This window comes from Metarhizium acridum (assembly GCF_019434415.1).
Source record: "Metarhizium acridum strain ARSEF 324 chromosome Unknown scaffold_577, whole genome shotgun sequence".
In the NCBI taxonomy this organism is placed as follows: Eukaryota; Fungi; Ascomycota; class Sordariomycetes; order Hypocreales; family Clavicipitaceae; genus Metarhizium; species Metarhizium acridum.
Genome location: NW_027094045.1, coordinates 218143 through 238550, shown reverse-complemented (window position 1 = coordinate 238550; position 20408 = coordinate 218143). Strand labels below are relative to the sequence as shown.

Sequence of the window (20408 nt, the reverse complement as noted above, 5' to 3'; positions counted from 1 at the left end):
TCAGGCACTGGAGCACAGCGAGGACCCTGAGGCGCAGGTGCTAATCAACTCAATCACAAGACATGCGGTACCTATTCGCGGCACGCGCCCCTTCTGGAACAGGAAGAGGCAGGACCTCGAGGCCTATGCCTACAACCTTGGATGTCCTGGTGCATTCATCACATTCAGCCCGGCAGATTTACACTGGCGGAGTCTCTACCAGCACATGCCCCGATATGATGAATGGCTGGCTGCGTCCGAGTCCGAGAGGATGGGTCTCTCGCGCCAACTTTTGCGTCAGAATCCTCACATTGCTGCTTTCCATTTCTACCGCCGATACTGTTTCTTTCGAGATATCGTGTTAAGCAAGAAGTTCAACATTACGGATTACTGGGATCGGTATGAATGGCAAGGGCGTGGCAGTCCGCACAACCATGGCCTGTACTGGATGGAGAATTGCCCAAGAGTCGACATGGTGGATGAAGCCGCTCGTGATGTTTTTGCACGCACGTGGGGATTCCACATCACTGCCATTAATCCTGAGCCGACTAGGACTATGCCCCAGGGTGAGGGTAACCCCCTGAGCGTAGATCCACTGAGTACAGAACTGACATTCCTGCGTCTCTCACAAATCGTCAACCGCTGCCAGCGCCACAGATGCAATACCACATACTGCTTACGCGTAAGGAAGAGAACCGTTGATCTGGCGAGGGATATGGAAGGCGCTGCTGCAGATATCGAGGCGGCCAATGCGGCCAATCCAGAGCGGGAGTGTCGTTTTGACTTTCCTCGTGCCTTGCGGGAGCTGGCCGCAGTGATCAGGAAGGAAGGCAAGTCGTACTATGTCTTCGAGGCGGCGCGGAATGACAACCTCATGAATCACTTCAATCCCGCCATTATACTAGGCTGGCTAGCCAATATCGACATATCTCCTTGCACCAGCCTACAGGCGGTTATTACGTACGCTGCCAAGTATTGCAGCAAATCTGAGAAGAAGACTGAGCCTTACTGTAAGCTTGCAGACCAGGTTTTGCCGCACACGGCACACCTTCAGCCGCTATTATCCTTCTCCTCTCGCCTGATGAATAAGCTGATTGCCGAGAGAGATTACTCGGCGCAGGAGATTTCCCATCTTCTCCTTAACATTCCTCTGCAGGAAGGCACGCGGATGGTGGTCTCTGTCGACTGCCGTCCTTTGGAGCAACATGCACGTTCGTATCGCGTGGATGAAGATGTCAACGAGACCGTCGGCAGCTACAGGAGGTATCTCGAGAGAAATGACCAGCACGAGGATGCAACTTACCTCGAGTACCTGCAATCGTATAATCTCAAGACGTGGAGGAGACTCGCTGCCAACGCGAAGAAGAGAGTCCTGTCTTACTTTCCTCGATACAGGTCCGTGGAGGCATCTCCCCAGTTTGGTGACTTCTGCCGTGTTAAATTGATGATGGCTCATCCGCATCGCTCTCCAGAGGAGTTGCTCACCGTGGGCGGGCAGCGGTTCGATTCCTTCGCGGCTGCGTACAGGTTTTGCAGAGAGCAGCACCGTGACACCCATGCGGACGATCATTATGGGGAGCCAGATACAAATGAATTGAGGGCTGAGGACGACGAATTTGAGCTTGAGGTCCATGAAGAGCCCATTGTGGATGAAGACTGGCATGAACTCGCCCGCATGCTTCCCGACCGCCCGCTGGAGGAAGAGGATATCGACATGCTCGGCCGCCGAGACATCGACATCAATTATGATTGGACCCCTCACGTTGGACGGTATACTGATGACGGTATTCTCAAGGGCGACTACTGGAAGCAACGCAAGGCGGCAAACCGCCTTGACCTTGATGTGGATCATCAGCCCTTGGAAGCTCGAGATTCCCTAAACCGGGATCAGCGCTTAGTATACGATACCGTGATGGACCACTTCCTGAATCAGGAACCCTCTCAGTTGCTGCTCCATGTGGATGGTGGAGGTGGTACCGGGAAGTCATACCTCATTAATTTGCTCTCCGCGCACCTCCAAGCCGCTGCTGCCGGGAGAGGGACACCTGTTTGGCGTGCCGCGCCCACTGGCGTCGCGGGAAATCAGATATCGGGCACTACTTTGCACTCCCTGTTACACCTTCCAATCAACAAGGACTTCAAGCCCCTCTCGCCCACTGACATGGCCCAGCTCCAGAAGAAGCTGAAGGACATCAACTACCTGATCATCGATGAGAAGAGCATGCTGGGACTGCGACAGCTTTCTTGGATCGATGACCGCCTGCGCGAGGCGTTCCCGAGTAGGAATGAGGAGTTCTTTGGTAGTCTTAACATCCTTCTGGTTGGCGACTTCTTCCAGCTTCCACCCGTGCTACAGAAGCCGCTCTATTACGATAAAGAGGTGCAGGGAGTGGAGATCAAAGGCAGGAACGCATATAGACGCTTCGATAAATCAGTCTTCTTGAAGGTTGTCCAACGGCAACGGGGCGACGATCAGAAGGCGTTTCGCACAGCTCTCGAGGAATTGCGGCTCCTCCAACTGTCAGTCGAGTCCTGGAAACTCCTTTCCGGTCGAGTACAGGCGAAGCTAGATGATCTGGAGGTCGCCAGGTTCGCCAACGCCTTGCGAGTATACGCCACGAAAGATAGGGTGAACGAATATAACCACTACCACCTCGACCGCCTCGGCCGGCCAGTCATTCAGGTCAAGGCTAAGAATGTCGGCCTTGGCGCGGCTGCGGCGCCTGATGACAAGGCGGGCAACCTTGCGAAGCAGATCCCTATATGCATTGGCGCCCGTCTGATGCTGACATCTAACCTTTGGCAGCCAGTTGGTCTCTGCAACGGCGCTCGCGGTACCGTTTACGATATCGGCTGGGCACCGGGGGCTGACCCAGTCCAAGACCCTCCCTGTGTTATCATGATGGAGTTTGACAAGTACAGTGGACCTGTGTTCCTGACCACCGCTGATGGCAGAAAGATTGTCCCGATTCTCCCAGTAGACAGGGACTTCCTCATCGGAAGCACTCTCTGCACTCGCACGCAGTTTCCCCTGATCGTATGCTACGCCATTACGGTTCACAAGTCGCAGAGCATCACTGAAGATGTCATCGTGACAGATCTCTCCTGTCGGGACTTTCAGACTGGTTTAAGCTACGTAGCTGTCTCTCGCGTAAAAACGCTCCAGGGCTTGATGCTGGATGCGCCCTTTGATCGTGGTCACCTGTTTTACGAGTCTCCACCAGAGGGTATGAAGATGAAGATGAGGGATGAGCGGCATAGAAGACGACAGGTCCTTACACGGAATCCATATAGGTCAGACCACGGCTCTGCATAACTAGATAGCTAGCTAAATGTAATGGCTTAATAGTTGCTTGGCCCAAGGACTCCCAGCCTTCGGATGATCGTACCCCTTGCACCCACAGCTCTAACGTGCAAGGGGTGGCGTAGTATTTTATACGGATACGGGATACAGTAATCATTCTACAGCCTTTGGGTAGAACTCTTGGAAGTCATCCCATTTCCTCCCGCCGCCCTTGCCCGCTGACCTCCATCTGTTTTAAGGACGCCCCACGAACCAGAGATCTCTTCAGCCCAAAGGCCAGGTCGACGACGACAGCGATACCGACGAGGTACGGTCCGTTATTAAAGTTAACACTCAAGGCCTCCAAGCTGGTCAGGAAGGAAGTCAGTCATCCGAATCCGACATTTTCGAGGACATCGAATCCAATACGAGCAGCCCTTATCAAGACCTTCCAACACCGGCTCCATTAGAGCCTTCTAATCAATTCGAAGGGCCTCGACGGTCACAACGGATTTCCAATAGAGCTCTTAGCAGCTTCCATAGCAGCTTTTCAATCGGACGGCTCGAAAGGCCACACAGAAGAAGCCTGCCGCCTGAACCTCGATATTGGAAAGAGCTGCAAAAGCACCCTTACGGGCTTGAATTCAAAAAGGCTGCTCAAGCTGAATATGATGCCCTGACCAGCCGAGGGACCTTTCAACCCGTTCAACCCGATCAAATAAAACGGCCACATCGCCCGTTGCCGTTGACTTGGGTGTTCAAATACAAATACGATAAATACGGATTCGTCGATAAATTCAAGGCCCGTTTATGCGTACGAGGTGACCTTCAACCACCAGACGATAAAGAGACCTACGCCGCGACCTTAGCTGGAAGGTCATTTCGAACCCTGATGGCCATCACAGCCAAATTCGACCTCGAAGCTAGGCAGCTTGACGCAGTAAACGCCTTCACAAACAGCCCAATTGACGAAGAAGTCTACGTTGAATTTCCTGAAGGCTTCAAAAGGCCCGGTTGGATAATAAAGCTGCTACGAGCCCTGTACGGGCTACGAAGGTCGGCCTTATTGTGGCAACAGTCCCTCAGTGAGACCTTCAAGCTGCTCCCGAGGTTTGCACGCACATTAGCCTGCCTTTAATGCCAGTATCATTACCAAAAGATGTGGGTAATCATTGAATACGATACATAATACTCCGTACGTATGTGCTATATTTGTCTCGGAAAAGAGATGTCCGCGCCGCTTGAGCCGATGACTGATGGAAACGCAACGTCGGCGTGGGACAAGGGGACCTTGTGTCGGATGAGTTTGCCAACTTTCCCTCTCACAAGTCGCCTCATTTTCATTGTTTACTGCTGGTCAATACTTCTTTCACAACCATATCGCTACACCCAAGTTGGCATGTGTTTTGACGGTTGCCTAACATTCTGCAGACAACGGCACATGAACCACAGCCAATCAATTCGTATGTGATGCCGAAATATACTCGCCAACCGGAAGGCCGTCTGGCCTGGGAGAATGATTTAGGTGCCGCTTCAGTGGACACCTCCCGGTCATGAAAGAACATTGAGCAGTCGCGTGGCAAAAGGAGTACTACAGTCTCTTCGCATGAGGAGCTGTCTGCAAGAGTAATGGCTTTGCGTCGACCGACGTCACCTGTTAATCTACATTCCTGCTTGAGGAACAGTTCCATATCCTCAAGTCCAGTCAAATCTACACCAAGGAAAGTTCCGTCAACCAACTCCTCCATTCCTACCGATATGACATCGGGCGGTGTATCTTCTTCTCCAACACACTGCATCAGACGATGCGGGATGTCCCCGACCAACAATGTCTCAACCTCTTCAGAGCTTCTCAGCCATCCTTCAGCGTCACCGTAACTTGATCTCAAAGGGCGTTGCTGAAGCTACGTGTCTTGGGCAGCTTGATGATTCTCACTAGCACCATTTTACATTACCGTGCTTGGCAACAGGTCAGATTCATTAGGGCAAGTATCCCAAGGACGGCTCCCGATGTGAATGATGCGACGCCAAGCTGAGTGACGAGAGGTGTTTCGGACGCCATGCGGAGAATGGATTGATGTTGTTCTGCACAGGCTATTCGCATGGCGGACTAGAAGCAGCGCGACCGTGCAAGAGATCCGCACCGTCATTGTCATCCAATGGGTCTGTAGACATGGTAGTGAGGGGGCCGTCGTCAGTAGCATCGCAAGCAATGCCCGGCCGGAAGACGAGCAGTTATATGTATTCGCATAACATGCATTTGCAACGTCAGCGCCTACAACCGAAATATGCGGCCAGCTGCATTGTCCTCCGCGCTGAAGCCAATTTTGCTGTACAATTCTAGACACAATTCTGGTGTAGGGACGCCCCTATGTTGTTGAGTTCTTCGTAGATATACCAGATTCATCGTCAAAACCAGGCTAAAGTGTGTGATTTTTAGTCTGCAGTCTCGCTGGAATTAGTACGTATTGACTGGTTTAACCGGCTCGTCCTCTCTCGTCTCAACGGACTGAAAGTCTATCGACTACGCTGAGTTGTCGTCAATACAGAGTGGCTCGCTAACGCTCATGTCCTCTTTCATCATTGTAGAGGCGTGTCCTGCTGCCATAGCAGAAAATCTGGAACTCTTAGTCGTCAGATAACAGCCTGCGATCGGGGACCATACCCGCCTCCTACAAATCACAACACCCCTCTTCTGCATCTCAACTTCCAATGTCGCCGAATGGACGCGGTCAACTAAGTCCCGGTCAAGCCTCATGTCCCTTGCTGATTGGATAGCTGATGCCATTACCACAGAGGCACGTCGTGGTCGCTAGTTGAGGAGGCAGTACATGGATAGAAGACTGAATATACTTTACATGTTAATGCTGGAGGTCCCTCGGCTGTGGTACTCTTGACGACGAGGCAAAGAAGCAGGGTAGGCAGGATGGCTCGTTGGCCTAGCCTTCTTTCTTCTGGCTGCAAACATCTACGCGAAGTCACTATCAGCTGATGGAAATAACTAATCGAAAAGTCAATCGATAGATATTCCACTCGTCACCGAGCTAACCTGGCTTTGAGTTCGCTGCGAGGCGGGATAATCGCCTCCGTTTGCCACAGTTTCCATGAACCCGCCGCCATGGGTCAATGTGGTAAATCACCTCTCCGTCCCAGCTGTTATAATACGTACCAGTCGCATACTTCCTGTTAGCATTGAACTCCGCTCCGACTATGAACCCTCGTCCAGCTGTATGGAAAAAGCACACGAGGTATGAAGTGTTTTTTCCAAGCTGAACCTCGACCCAACTAGGACGGTTAGCATATAGAGCCTTTACCTGATAGCCCGTTAAATCGGGGTGTCAGAACATTATGATAATTCAAAACACCCTCCGCGTCACGACGCTTCGCTGAAATTCTAGGAACGCTACAATACATTTCACAGCGATCCTGACTGCCGCGCCACAACCCTATACGGAATAAACGCAAACATGACTTTTATAATCAACTCAGTGACAGAATTTCACGTCAAACAGAGCACATGTCATAATAAGGCATATCAGTAATTGGAAGCCTAGATCCTGCTCGCCACAACCTGTCCCTGAACCAGCACGCCGTACAACACCAACAGCTTCTCCAAAGCCCCACGGTTTCCTGGTTTCCCGGAGTCCGGGATCGCGCCAAGCCAATATCTCCATTCAACACCGCGACAATTTCCTCCTTTCTCACGACCAGCAAATTTCCATCCACTCGACTTTTTCCATCCTCCCGCTCAACACGTCGATGCGTCAAAGCACCATTGCTCACCCGAGTTCTCCATCCACTGCCTCCCTACGATTCCCGTATATAAATCGTCAAGTCTTCCGTAGCAGCCGAGTAGCGGCGGTCCATCAATCCTTATCGAAAGACCATCCAGCCACTGCTCGACACTTTCGTGACGGTTTAACGAGGGGGACATCGGCTTTGTAGGCGCAGACCAACCATCTGTAAATCGCAGCTCCAGCGCCGCCGAAGCAGTCTACGTATCGTAGACCCTCTTTTGCAGGATTGAGTTTCCACGAATTGGCCGGGTCTCCGTCAAACCAGGTCATATAGCGCCGGCAGATGCCCTTGGCGTTGTGGCTGACTGAGCCTTAAAACACCCTATGCGTGCGGTGCGTCTCTCAGTTTGAGCGCAAGGAGGATCCTCACGGCAATCTCAGTGTCTTCGAGGCCCATTTTCATCACGCGCCGAGTTTGATCGTGCAGCTAGGCGCAGAGATCCTGTTGCTCGGGGAGGTGCTGCGCCAGTTTTTCCGTGTCCCAGGTTGGCCAAGTGAGGCATCCAGCTCCGGCAGGCACGCAACATCGCAATTTGGGACGCCCTTGGTCGTGCTCAGCGTCCAAATATTATGAAGCAGCTGAAACTCTTCGATTCAATCCGCAGTAGAATGCGAATAAAGGCTTTCCCTGTCTATTCCCCAACGGCATGCGCAATCCTCAACCTGCGTGGCTTCACGGCTTGGTGGGGCACCCGGTCCGGACCATTACATTTCCCAAATCGGATGCGATTCACCAATCAGAGAGGCGCTTGTTCCCGTGACAATGCCATGACCCGGTGCCGACTCCAACCACCCCGCCGTCCCGGGGTATTGCATGAATCCTGATGCACTATAATACACATGAAGTCCATGATGAGTTTTTTATACCAAAAATTATAGACCATGTCAATATTTTCCCTCATTCTCCCAAAGCGAAACATGACTTCCCAAACAGAAAAACCAACCGTCAAGCATGGCAACTTACCCGACATCATCGCCGGTGCAAACGCAAAGTCAGGTGTTTCCCGCCAAAATCTGAATCGTAATACGACTCGAATAAAATGCAAACCGCTTCCGGTTCTGTGTCTCGTATACGGCATATCATCAATGGACCGCAAGAACACGGCCAACGCGGCAGTCGCAGGTATGCTGGCCGATCTCGACATGGGCTCTTGCAATGGGTACTGTATTGCGATATATATATGCCGGTGACGGTATTCCGTATAACAGGTACAAAGGTACAATATCATTACACTGCGCTTCTTTGTGTCAAATGTGCCGTCTCAGCCCATAGTGCCAGTGCTTTGCCGCAAGGTTGGGGGTATGCATAGCCTGGGGTGCGGTCGTAATTGGACTCGGGTTCGTGAGGAACTGCGTAGTCCAGATTCCGCTGTACCTATTTCTTGGAGTGTTTGAGGCTAGCTCTGGTCCTGGTGCAGTTCACTTGCCGTCTACGTGGTATACTGGATGTTTGTGCTCGTCCCTGGTGCGCGGTGCATGCTTGTCGCTAACTTTTGGCAGACGATGTTTGGCGTCGATACTCCATTTTCCGCCTCAGTGGCTGTATTCTGGTCGCCTTCTCCGGCATCCTGGTCTGCGTTTTTGCGCAGTTGAATGGAAGGCAAGGCCTCGCAGGCCGGAGGTGGTTCGCCATATGTGCTAGGATCTTTCACCTTGGTGGAAGTCATTATCTACGCCGTTAGTATACTCGCGTACTTTTTAATAATGAGCCCCCTAAAGAGGAGCTGGTCCGCCCTGGTCCTCGGTTCCCAACACCCGATGAACTTGAGACAGTCACACGCAGCCTTGACTCTAACCGCTGAGATGTCGACGCCGAGCCTTTTCAATTAAACAAGTTTGTTGGGCCAGCCACGCAACTCGAGATTTAGTTTTGCAGTCCTCTTCTTGTACGCAAATGACATCCGTCACCAACTTCTCCAACGCTGACACGGTATCAACGCAGCCTAGCTACTACGATATCATTTTCATTCGCCTGTACATGTTCGCAGGATCCTGGTTCGGCGATCGATACCGGAAGCGAGCACTCATCGTCCAGATAAACTCCCTCTTTAATGAAATCGGCTTGCCCATTATGGGATTCCATCACATCCCTCCTGTAAGGTACTTCGGCATCCTTCTGGCTGTTGTCGGAGTTGATGCCAATGTGCCAGCAACAATGGCGTGGCAGGTAAGCATCCTCTGGCTTTTTTAGGCATTGTCGTGGCTGACTGTGCGCCGTAGGCAAAAACATTTGTGAACAATGGCAGAGGGCCTGCTATTCCCACATGTTGACCGTGTTCGAAAGTATTGGCGGCCTAGCCGGCAGTCTTGTTTCTAGAAGCCACGACAAGCCAGGATACGTGCCTGGTCCGATAGCTTATGTGACGAAATCGAGGCACTTATCCTCGGTCACCCTGGTATTTAATCACATCTGTCTGTGAATAATCGAAGTGAAATAGGTCCGGTGAGTAGCTGCAAAACCGCACCCACTCTCTGATTGAACACACTCTGGTTGAACACAACCTATTCAGCACGTCGCTGTTGGCACAAAGAGCATCGCCCTGTCAGCCCTTCCCCCCCGGATGAACAGATTTCTTTAGTCACATCCCAAACACGCCACAAAGAAAGTCTCGCGTAGTGGTGCAGCATGATTAGAGTAGCTCCAACTCAAGGCCGACCATCAGTCGCGACTATAAAGCTCTGCCCTCAGAAGCTGACGCCTCCTCCCCTAGAAACCTATGGCAGCACAGCACTCGACAGTCTCAACACTCCAACTATTCAGAGATTATCCTCACCAAATATAACCGATTCTGCTCTCAAGATGCCCGATGCAAGCAATGCAAACGACACCGGCTCCGGCAGCCAAAACAAATCCTCCTTCGTCACTTGCGACAAAAACATCAATCACACTTGGTTCGCGCGACCAGGGTTTACGTCCGAATACTGCCCTCATTGCAGACCAAAGACTTCTGAGGGTTCAGGCATAAAGTAAGCATACAGGGCGATTGTGCTTGACAGTGAAGGCTGACAGGAAGATTAGGCGTTCGCATGCGTGACCTATGCCCCGGGATGGGGCGGGGTCATCGCATAATGGAAGAAGATGAGCTTATCAAACGCTTTCCAAGATGCTATCGATCTTATTTGATTTGATCTATGCATCTCTGGGAGTCTGAAAAAAGAAAAGGGGAGTTGGGTGGAGGAGTGGGTGTTCATGTACGGTATTGAAAGGGAAGAGACTAGAGACGATGGTATAGGGGGAAGATTAATGTCAGTCCTGGAGCTTGATTCACATTAATCTAGCTTCCTGCGTCTCATGAAGCCTGCTTGGGATTTATTTGTCATTGAAGGATGCAGGATGTGCCATGGCTGGGCACTACATACGCAGCTCTGCACACGGCAGCAACGGCTCAATCGGGGTGTTTGTATTTGGTCAATTGTATCTTATTATTTTAGACGGAGATTTCTTCCAACGTTTCTGATTTGGAAAGGAATCACTTTTCTCTTCGATTTGCAAGGCTAAACTTTGAGTCGTTGAAGACAGTACGCGAGCGTATGGGACTGATGGTAAACTTGAAGTGAATGGTTGGGTATTTGATCCCTACGACTCACATATATTCGACAAATCGGGCCTCCCTTGCGTAAAAAATTCAACGGAATAAATACCTTGGTAGATAGACATCACAGACCAATACTAGCAGATGATTGACATCCGGCTGGTGTGATATTAAACCGGCAAGGAGCCCGCCCAACTCCGAATTTGTTGTACATTTGAGCGTGGTCTCGACATTACAAACTCCTCGACAAGGCCTTGAGTATCCAGTGCCTCGTTCATCTAGCTGCATATCACATCCTACACTTATCTATAATCGACGATTGCATCTCGATGCTCCGCCCAAGTGGCATCGGCTTTTTCTGCGAGACAACCAGAGCGGCGCCCCATGCATAGACCTACCCTATAGGATCATCAGAGACCACTGATCGCTGAATGTTCAACTTAACATTTGATCGGCCAAATGCTCGGTGATACTCTCCAGTCTTCCAGTCCTAGCTGTCTTTTGGCTGCAATCTGCAGCACAGTAGCGTCGAACCAGCCAAAACCCTCTGAACTCTGAACGACGCCGTGGACAGCATCTTCGATGGCGGCTCTGTTGGGCAAATCACGAGCAGCCTGGGGCTTGCCACTCGGATAGAACCGTTGGTCGTCAGAGACACTGCGTCGCCTCGAGACGTTGCAATGCGAACATATCGGAATGTGGAGTTGGCCACAACAACCTGATCCCGTGTCCCTCCATGTTAGATGGCACCCTTGTTCTACTGCACCTCGTAGGCTGGGTTAAAGTGCTTCATCGTTGTCAGCGGGTAGAACGGGGCAATGGAAATGGCGGACTCTACAGCTGGAAGTGATGACAGGTGAGATGAATCTTGGTGCGGGGCTTGAACCTCGAATTAGTGACCACGCTGCTTTCCGGTCCACAGAGTCGCACTGGGCTACATTTTCACGAAGGTGTGTGGCAACGGGCAATTATTGACTCCTTCATTAAGTGGACGAACTGGATCGCCAGGCTGATAAACTCTTTGACGGGGTTTAAGGAGCCTCAAGATTCGGCGGACCTCCGTTGTTTTTGGTGAGATATATTCTTGGTACTCCGTATGGAATTAGGAAAAGGAGTTTGCCTGTCGTCGATTGCTCTCTCATGTTCCATTAGTTTCTCCATTATGTGATGCATGTTGAAAACTGCTGCACATCATGAAATGAGCAAGCAATAACTACTATTGCCGTTCGTCACAACCGTGGAACCATTTCGGTACTCATGGGATCCTATTTGACTGGAAATAGTTTTGCCCCCCCGGCCAACGAAGCCGTGCACCCATGCATGCATCCATGCATGCGTGAAGCAGCCACAACCAACAGGCTGCGACGGGACAGCTGTATGCAGCCCGATGAAACGACCGACTGGTGATGGATGGGGTTTGTTCATGACATATACCACTATCTGTTGAATCCTGTACAAAGCTATACCTAGTAGCCATATATCACACAACCACTGATGAGAGAGGAGACTAACGTTGTACTCCGTAGTAGGAAAGGGAAGGTAGATCCGGCGCCTTAAGACGGATGTGTGATACACATGCAGGACCGGCGGCTGTGCATGCCCTCCAGTAACTTTTTATCCCAGGTAGGCACTAACGCTTCCTCCTACGCAATGTTATTCGCAGGCGAATCCATTTAGAACCGTTATTAACCCGCAGCATGCATCTGAACGACAGCATCTGCAAGCTCATTTCTATACCCCAGATAGGGTTTCGGCCACGAACCTCGGGAACGGAGTGGCGGGACGGGAGGAGCTAACATAGAACAACCACCGACATATGTGCTTATGAAGTTATGACCTTGCTTGTTCTTGACCCTTTCCAACTCTGGCCAACAAGCCATCAACCGAGACGCCCAGGCACAATCAAACCATGGATCGTAAGGATCCCGAACGAGGGGCGAGGCTTTCGACTTCGCAACGGCCGAAATTTGGAACCCCACAGAAAACGGTGGATGGGTAGGCAGATGGATGAATGGGGGACGAGGGCCAAGACAACATGACGTCCTGGCGCAGGACTGTGTGCGAATGAGGCATCCAACAAAGGAGAGCGCCTCCTTTTGTGTTTGAAGATTAGCAGTCTGCACTCCGTAATGTGGAGAGATATAATCCCCTCCCCATCAATCCAGTCGAACGCCATTTGTAGACATCTGAAAACCGAGACACGGCCTAGAAAAATAACGGGATCGACAGAACCTCTTGGCTCTGCTTCAACGATTGCCACCAAGACTTAACCACCCCAAGCCGGTTCGTCGCATGATACGCGCCGAGGTCGCTCTCGACTCCCATAGATGCGGCATCTCTGTTCATGTAGTAATACAGTGGCTGTCGGCTCATTATTATGCATGGATTCGCTACGGATGCTGCCCTGTAACATGCTTAAGGTTCAGGATACTATCGAGCGCTCGCACCATCCATGGACCCGGATTTGACGTTCGCACGAAGGATGCTGAAGTTTACCATGTGAACCACGTGAACCGCCAGCAGCTAGGAGGCTACTGGCAATGTTGCACTCGCTCCGAAGACAGAGGGTAACACAGCAGATGAAGACGTCCAAGCATACTAACAACTTGTTCCAATTGAGAAGTTTATCATGGCCGACATGTGGATACCGGAAACAATGGACCCTTTTTGAGGGTTTGAGGTTGTTTACGGAGTAGGTGTGCTGACCAATCTGGCGGAACAGTCTGTTCCAGGCGCCGTGCTGGAAAATTGGGCGGGGCCAAAACTCCGCGTTCCAGGCAATTTCAAAAAACGGCGGAACACCATGGAGGTATTGGTTTGATTCAGGGGCGTATTCGCCATCAAGGCGCAAGTTGGCATGTTGAGGTGAGTTCAAAAGGCTGTCCTGACACGTGTTGCGAGTCTGGACTATGCCAGCACGAAACCATTTTAGCCCTGTCATGACTGTTGACGTCAACCAAGTCCCTCGAACCAGGATGTGGAATGCACGCAAGGACCGTGTATTGTAGGGAGTGGCCGCGAGTGGTACGCCATAATGCACCCCATAACGCAGTGTCGGACACACTTAGCCGAGAAGGATAAACCCGCTGTCCAGATTGAAGGGGGTGAGCATGAAGCAATATCTATGCTGTTTGGTAGGCGAGATGAACGAATAGCAAGCTATCGTACGGAGTACAGCATGATGAGTTCGGCTGATGACGGGCCGTGTCGATGGGTGTCTTGGTGTCTTGGATGGAACTAATGAGCGAAAAGTGATCATCTTCCATCCGTTGGACAGCTTGATGGAGTTGGATTGTGGAAGCTGGCACCTAGATGTAGACGGCCTGTGTCTGTGTCAGTGGTGGATGGCGTATCGCCAAGAGCGAACTGGCATTGCCAATGTGTAGTAGCCATACAGTGTGTCAATGTCCCGCATTTGGTTGCAGCCAACTCTGGCCCATGCGAACCGTCGTCTGTCAGGTAATAAATAGTCAACTATCAGCAGATTCTGCTGTCGCGACAGCCGCGGCGTGATCCTCACGGTCCGGAGTCTAGCGTGAAAGGGCATAACATTGCGCCTTCAGGCGAACAGGCAACCGGGTAGTGGCATCGGCCGGATTGGGGGGTTAGTGAATCTCGCGCATGGCGTAGGCTGTGTGATGTGTGCGTGAGCACGATGTGAGGGCCAAAGTATCGACCGATGTCTTTTTGGTGTTGGCACGGCCATGGACATGAACATTGAACATTGGGGATTGCTCCTGCCTTCTGCAGCCACCCTCTCGTCAACAGCTGGCTGACAGGCACCTGACGGACATTAATTGTCCTGGCGGGCTCTGGCGGGCCACCTGGCTGGACCTGGCTCAAACCTGGTTGGCCCGCCCGCTCCTCTTCCCGTCGACTCCCGCTTTCTCTCCTTTCCTGAAAATCCACAGGCTCCATTTCGCACTCCGAAATTTCTCCCCCCCGTCAGTCATCACACACCCGCACCACGATCTCGTCTCGTCTCGCCCACCCACGTTGTCTCTGTCCGTCTCTCTTGGGCCTCTTTCCCTTCTCCTCTATTAGATCCCTTCCCATCGCCCCCGTGAGGCCTCTATGCTATTGACCGAGATTACTCTCAGCCTTCTGTGAGATTGGTCTCGTTTTTTATCTTCTCTTTTTTGTCCATTCTCTCTTTTCGATACCCCTGTGTGTTTGCTCGCATATTTCCGCGCAGCAGTGGCGTTACATTTTTCTTCCATCTTGGATCCCGATCCCTTTGCGCTGCGCTCTGTCCCTGTACCAAACACAGCTGCTCGGGACTTTGCCTTCGACAACCACTACGAGGTACGTTAGACTGTTACTGCCAGTCATGATTGCCGATGCGACAACGGACACATTTGAATATTCGCAGCCCTCTGGGCCTCGTGAAGCTGTCTTTACGCATCTCACCATAGTTGCGCGGAACACCGGTTGGTGTGCGTGTGCAACTTCTGCGATGATATCCTTTTTACCTTATCTCCTATCACTCGGCTGGACCATGATTTTTGTATTGGAGGAAGCTCTCATCTCTCTTTCCGTTTCCACGCCCTCAACCAATCGACACCTGTCCTTGCCGAAACGATGTGACTGCAGACTGACGTTCGGATTTTTTGACAGACTACGAAAGGCCTCTTTTGCATCAGCCTCTGGCTCGAACGCCCCTCTCATCCTCTTGCAACCGCCATCCTACAGGAAACATGTCCTACTACGAAAACGCTCAGTGGCCCACCCCGAGCCAGAATAACTGGGAGCATCAGCAGGGGACCTCAACTCCTACTCGTGCCGGTACGATCCATCGAGCTTTATATGACAATACCTTGTTGATTGAGTACTCTAACACCGTCTTTACAGGTGCTAGTGGCCCGCAACCTCAGGACGACTTTGCTTTCTCCTACCAATTCGATGGTACGTTCTCCTGCCAAATTTTGTTACTACTATGTTTTGTATCCCCTTCCCCTTAAGTGGGCCGCCTGATTTGCTAGCCCTGCCCTGCACCTTATTGTTGAATCAACTGTTTCCCACTCCCCTAGCGCGTATTTATTTATCAACGTTTGGCTGACGCTGTCTCTAGAGGTTGACCGTGCCTTCGAGAATCTCCAAAAGTCCGGCAAGGGCTACGCCATGGGAGCCCGACGTAAGCCTACTCCGAAAGCCTCGCTGCGAAGTGGTGCCCCCATATTTACTGGTGAGGCGGCAAGAAAGGGATGCTCTGCATCAAAGTGCATGCGCTGACACCCTGATTATATGCAGATGGCCGAGTTTCCCACAGCAGTGGACCTCGCTCGCACCCCATGAACAACACCTTCGAAGGGCCCCAGGGCCATAACCTTCACAATTTTTATGCTTCGCAGCGCCATCAACCATCTCGAGGCTCCAATGAGGCAGAGCAGGTCATGCAGGCTAAGAGACGGATGGCGGCTCAGCGGGAGCGCGAGCTGCGCAATTTACACACTGAGCAGCAGTATCAACGAAGTAGGCCACCCTCTACAGTATAGCACTTTATGTCACGCAAGAGGACCCCCAAAGTAGAACGTATATATGCAAGGAGTCGGGCGAGATCATCATGATTATTGCAATTCCGTTGTCCGCTTTTATCATGTTGACAAATCATTTTATGTTCGGGTTATGCATTTCTGGTCTACATAAAACCGTCTTCAGCAACTGTGCTGGTCACATGGAGCATTGGCTAACTGCTTTTCTTCAACGTAGATGCGCTGACGGACGCGCCCCAGCACAACACCACTACTCCCGCCAATAACAACGCCAAACATATGTCGGAGGAAGAAACTCGCGAGCTCATTGCCCGTCAGCGAAGTGCTTTGTACGGCGAGGGCCCCTTTGCTGACAAGACGAGCTATGTTGATGAGTCCGGTAATATTCGTCCTGGTGTCCCGGGCCAGAGCGGACCATCTAGTATTCGGGGCCCTTCGCCCTTAGCCTTCGAAGCCATTGGCCGAGTTCCATCTGGAGCAGAGGTTGTTACTCCCGGCTCCGCTGGCGATCACAACGCTACCATTGCCGATCCAGGCCCCAGACCTCAGAGCACCAGCAGCCCTCAAAGCTCTGGACCGACTAATAAGGCATTCGACAACGCCGTCGGCTCCCAAAGCCGCACAAGCACCTCTAGCCCTACTGGCGGATCTCCGCCTCGCGACTTTGTACCTGGCTCCAAGCCTGGCCAAAGCGGTGCTACTGTTGCTCCCATTGGGACTCGCCCTTCTGGAACGCCATCGACCACAACTTCTGGCAAGCGGTCTACCACCCCTCTTGCCTCCTCCTCTGGTGGCTGGGGTCGTGGAAATGGGGTTTGGGGACAGTCCTCTGGCCTGGGAGCTCAAGCCAGCGTCTGGGGATAAATTCAGAAAAGCGTACAGGCGTCATGGAAATGCTTACGGGGGCGAAAACTGAATTGTGAATTGTTGCATCAAAACAGGCGCAAGGTTTGCTGGTGTCGTCGGGCTTGGAATGGCTAAGAGGGCTGAGATGTAGTGGCACAGAGGAATAGGAAGTCACTCGGGGTTATTTTCGGCTGGTGTTTTTTCATTTGTTTTTCGGTCTTCTCTGGCACAAATTTGTTCTTGTCTGCTACGGAAATAGCAGCTTACGGCATGACTGGGCGAAACGTGGGTGCACAAACGGATTGTGATATACCTAGGATTGGATTGGAGGGCACAGATGAAGCTCGCTACGACCGGACAGAGAGCATTTCTTCAACAGTTATAATGCTTTTTTGGGGGGCTCGTTTTCACAGGGGACGGCAGAATTTGCAACATTGTCACGTCACGGCGTATTGTCTTGGTCGCGGTGTTACGTTGCATGCGGATATTCGGTTGGATGCTGAGCGGTCAGACTTTCGATTGATTGCCTGCCTACAGTACGGCGTCATCTTGGTACAAGGAACAATGAGGCTGGGAAAACAAGTTGGGAGCTGAGGAAGCAAGAACAGAAGCATCGATCAGCCCTAGGCTGCTATGTGTCGCATGGCGTATTAAAGTGTTGGGAAAGGACAGCAATTTTGAGGTGGGACGCAATCATTATTACTACAGAATGTCATTGGTCACTGCACAATCACACACACATTAAAAAAAAGGACAGCAAAGCAAAAGGCAGGACGGTGTTATATGGGGGAGCTGGATTTTCGTATTCGGAGATTTCTTTATGTCCATCTTCTTCACCTCTCCTCTCGGTTCTAGGGCGGCTTAGGAACGGGTATGGGATTTTTCTTCAGGGTTATGCCAGGTATACCTGCTTTCCCATTTGGGTTTTACGGCTTGGGCACGGGGTGTTTTTGATATTTCTTCCTTGCGAGTATATTAAAGTAGAGGATAAGTGTGAATAGTAATGAGGAGTGATGACTGGGTCTGGGAGTGTCTTGAGATGCGGCTAGTGTGACTCATGATTGTACTGATGTTGCATGTGCAACAACAAATCGTGTGGTCATGACGGTGTAATTCCAATATTGAACCTGCTATGCCAATGCTAATACCAATGCTAAAACTCCAAGAATAACGCCACGTCCCTACTGAAATCTTACAACCGTTTATCACCGCCCTCAGCCCCATACCTCATAGACCCATGTAGACATGCCATTATGGAAAATGAGCAGTCCTCACAAGGCCAAAAGCTTAGCACCCTCTTCCAAGTCCATCACGTCATCCGCCCTCATGGCCTTGCCTCCCCAAATGACGGTCCCCCTCCCGTCAACGGCAAAAGCGCCCGACTCCTGCCACTTGTTCCCCATGACGGTAGAAATGCCGCCGTCGTCGTCCTCCTCCTCGCCGGGCCGGACGACACCACCAGCAGCACCGGCGGCGCGTCGTCTCTCGGGGTGGTCTCTCGCGGGCTGCGCTGTTCCCTTGCGCTGCATCGCCTCGGCCACCTTGTCGCCCAGCCAGCCCTTCTCCTTCCACCCCTGCACCTGGGTCGTCGGGTTGAACAGGTGCCACATGTTGGCGACGCCGAGGCCCCACGCCGCGTAGATGGCGCGGTCTTCGTCAATGACGACCTGCACGTTCCATGCGCCGCCCAGCAGGTCGATCCATTTGCGCGTGGCTGGCTCCGAGGCGTGGCTGACGGCGACGCAGGTCATTGTCTGGCCGTGGCGGTTGGCGAGCGTCCGGAGGTTGACGAATGTCTTTTGGGCGACTGGGTGTCGGCCGGGAACGTCAGTTGGAGGCTTTTTATTTTGTTTCCTCGGACCGGGGGGGCAGCTGGGCTTTTGGGACTCACATGCGCGTCCTACGCAGCGTAGAAACACGACCAGGACGCGTCTCCCGCCGCCGGTGGCGAGCTTGCCGTCTCTGTCTCGCGGCGCGGCCTCTCCTATGCGCGGGACGCGGGAGACTTGGATGGGCGGCGGCGGCGGCGAGAGCCACGGGTGCACGGTGAGAGGGAGGGACTTGTAGGACAGCCAGCTGGACCAGTTGGACTCTTGGCCGTCGGCGGGCTGGTCTTTGCGCAGCTTGTTGGGCTCGCGGGGGGAGGAGAAGTCGAGTGCGTCGGAGGGGATGCCGGCCTTTTTGAGGGCGATTTTGGTGGCGAGGCTGGAGAACATGGCGTCCTGCCGGGGGAGGGGATTGTTGATGCGCGATGCAAGGTTCGTGAGGAGCCTTTGTAGCTGGGAGGAGGGAGAGGGAGAGGAAGAAGGAATTGTGCGCAGTGGTGAGGTTGCTCTGACCTGATACGTGGTCTGTTACTCCGTACTCGGTGGTGGTTTCATTGTAGTCCCCCCCCATGTTGGGCTTGGGTCCTTCCCGCCCCCTGTATGTTGTTGTATGGGGTGCATGCCGGACCCCCTGGTGCTGCAGTCGACTGCAATGCGCCGCCTTTGGTGGGGGTAAGTCTGGAAGCTGGACGTCGTGATGGCAGGTGAGGATTGCTGATGGGCAAAAAGACAAGTATTTGCCGGGGCGGAAGAGGGTGGTGGAGGAATATGCGTGCTTGGATTATCGCCGTGGGGAGCCGGATTGAGCCATCGACGAAGCCGACAACGGGAACAGGCGGGCTCCTTGACTTGTGGTACGGAGAAGCCTTTCCTCAAGTAGAAGCACCAATTGTTTTGTATGTTGGGGGCATGTGAAATCAGCACCGGGCCGGTTGACGCTTTGCCGTAGTCGACTGATCGTGGACGCTGCGTGAGGCCTTTACAACGCAAAGTTGATGTGGAAATGCAACAATATTGCCAGTCGAGGTATTGGAAGCTACGCACCTACAATGCCCAGACCCAATTACAAATATTTAATGACATGACAGATACAAAAGTATTTCTTTTCATTCTTTTTTTTAAAAAAGATGAAATCTCATTATTCATTCGTGCATCTATTTTTAGCCAGGGCTGGTTCATCGGTCTCCGGTACTAGAGAGATTCACATATCTGAGTGCCCGGGCACTGCTTTCTTGTTCCCGTCTCCGCTGGGTCTGAATTCCGGCTTTGATCATTTCATTGCAAGGTAAATTACACATGGTTCAGTCAATTTGCGGGGTATTTCAAAAGATGCAAAAAGTTGAAATTCACCATGGATGAAGACGTATTACGTGTACACACACACACACATACATTCGACAAGAGCCGCAGCATCAACAACCATCTTCTCGCACTCTTTGTCCCATAAATAAAACACATTTGACCAATTCGACGAAACCCCGTCTGCCATCATCCCATCTAGTCCATTTTCCGCGGGGACATGGCACGGTTGATTTGGTCGCCATACTCAATCGGCGTAGCGGAGTGCGTCTTCTCTCAAGCGACGACCTACTAGAAGGTGCCAAACCGGCCACTGCGGCATGCACTGCAGTGTATCAACGCTCCAAAGATTG

At 52.0% G+C, this 20408-nt stretch overlaps 4 protein-coding genes across 4 annotated transcripts; 2 read left to right on the top strand and 2 right to left on the bottom strand.

Moving 5' to 3' along the window:
* Positions 1 to 4602: 4602 nt before the first annotated feature.
* On the bottom strand, positions 4603 to 5061 carry J3458_020984 (uncharacterized protein; the record flags this gene model as incomplete). The annotated part of the gene is made up of 1 exon (XM_066122337.1): positions 4603 to 5061. The coding sequence occupies one exon, from the start codon at positions 5059 to 5061 to the stop codon at positions 4603 to 4605; it is 459 nt and encodes a 152-aa protein (XP_065972589.1).
* Positions 5062 to 8953: 3892 nt separating this feature from the next.
* Positions 8954 to 9330, top strand: J3458_020983 (uncharacterized protein; the record flags this gene model as incomplete). The annotated part of the gene is made up of 2 exons (XM_066122336.1): positions 8954 to 9226; positions 9280 to 9330. 2 exons carry the CDS (start codon positions 8954 to 8956, stop codon positions 9328 to 9330), a joined length of 324 nt encoding a protein of 107 aa, XP_065972588.1.
* A 5210-nt stretch (positions 9331 to 14540) lies between these two features.
* Positions 14541 to 17342, top strand: J3458_020982 (uncharacterized protein). Its single transcript, XM_066122335.1, has 5 exons — positions 14541 to 15377; positions 15444 to 15497; positions 15664 to 15777; positions 15843 to 16064; positions 16302 to 17342. The coding sequence occupies exons 1-5, from the start codon at positions 15290 to 15292 to the stop codon at positions 16946 to 16948; spliced, it is 1125 nt and encodes a 374-aa protein (XP_065972587.1). The 5' UTR covers positions 14541 to 15289; the 3' UTR covers positions 16949 to 17342.
* An 859-nt stretch (positions 17343 to 18201) lies between these two features.
* Positions 18202 to 19146, bottom strand: J3458_020981 (uncharacterized protein; the record flags this gene model as incomplete). Its single annotated transcript, XM_066122334.1, has 2 exons — positions 18202 to 18737; positions 18822 to 19146. The coding sequence occupies 2 exons, from the start codon at positions 19144 to 19146 to the stop codon at positions 18202 to 18204; spliced, it is 861 nt and encodes a 286-aa protein (XP_065972586.1).
* Between the last annotated feature and the right edge of the window lie 1262 nt (positions 19147 to 20408).

Excerpts from the sequence above, each read along its gene's own strand:
- J3458_020982 (XM_066122335.1), top strand. The coding sequence starts at position 15,290 with ATGTCCTACTACGAAAACGCTCAGTGGCCCACCCCGAGCCAGAATAAC. Across the intron at positions 15,498-15,663 it reads TTTCTCCTACCAATTCGATG|AGGTTGACCGTGCCTTCGAG; the intron begins GTACGTTCTCCT and ends CGCTGTCTCTAG. Across the intron at positions 16,065-16,301 it reads TGAGCAGCAGTATCAACGAA|ATGCGCTGACGGACGCGCCC; the intron begins GTAGGCCACCCT and ends TCTTCAACGTAG.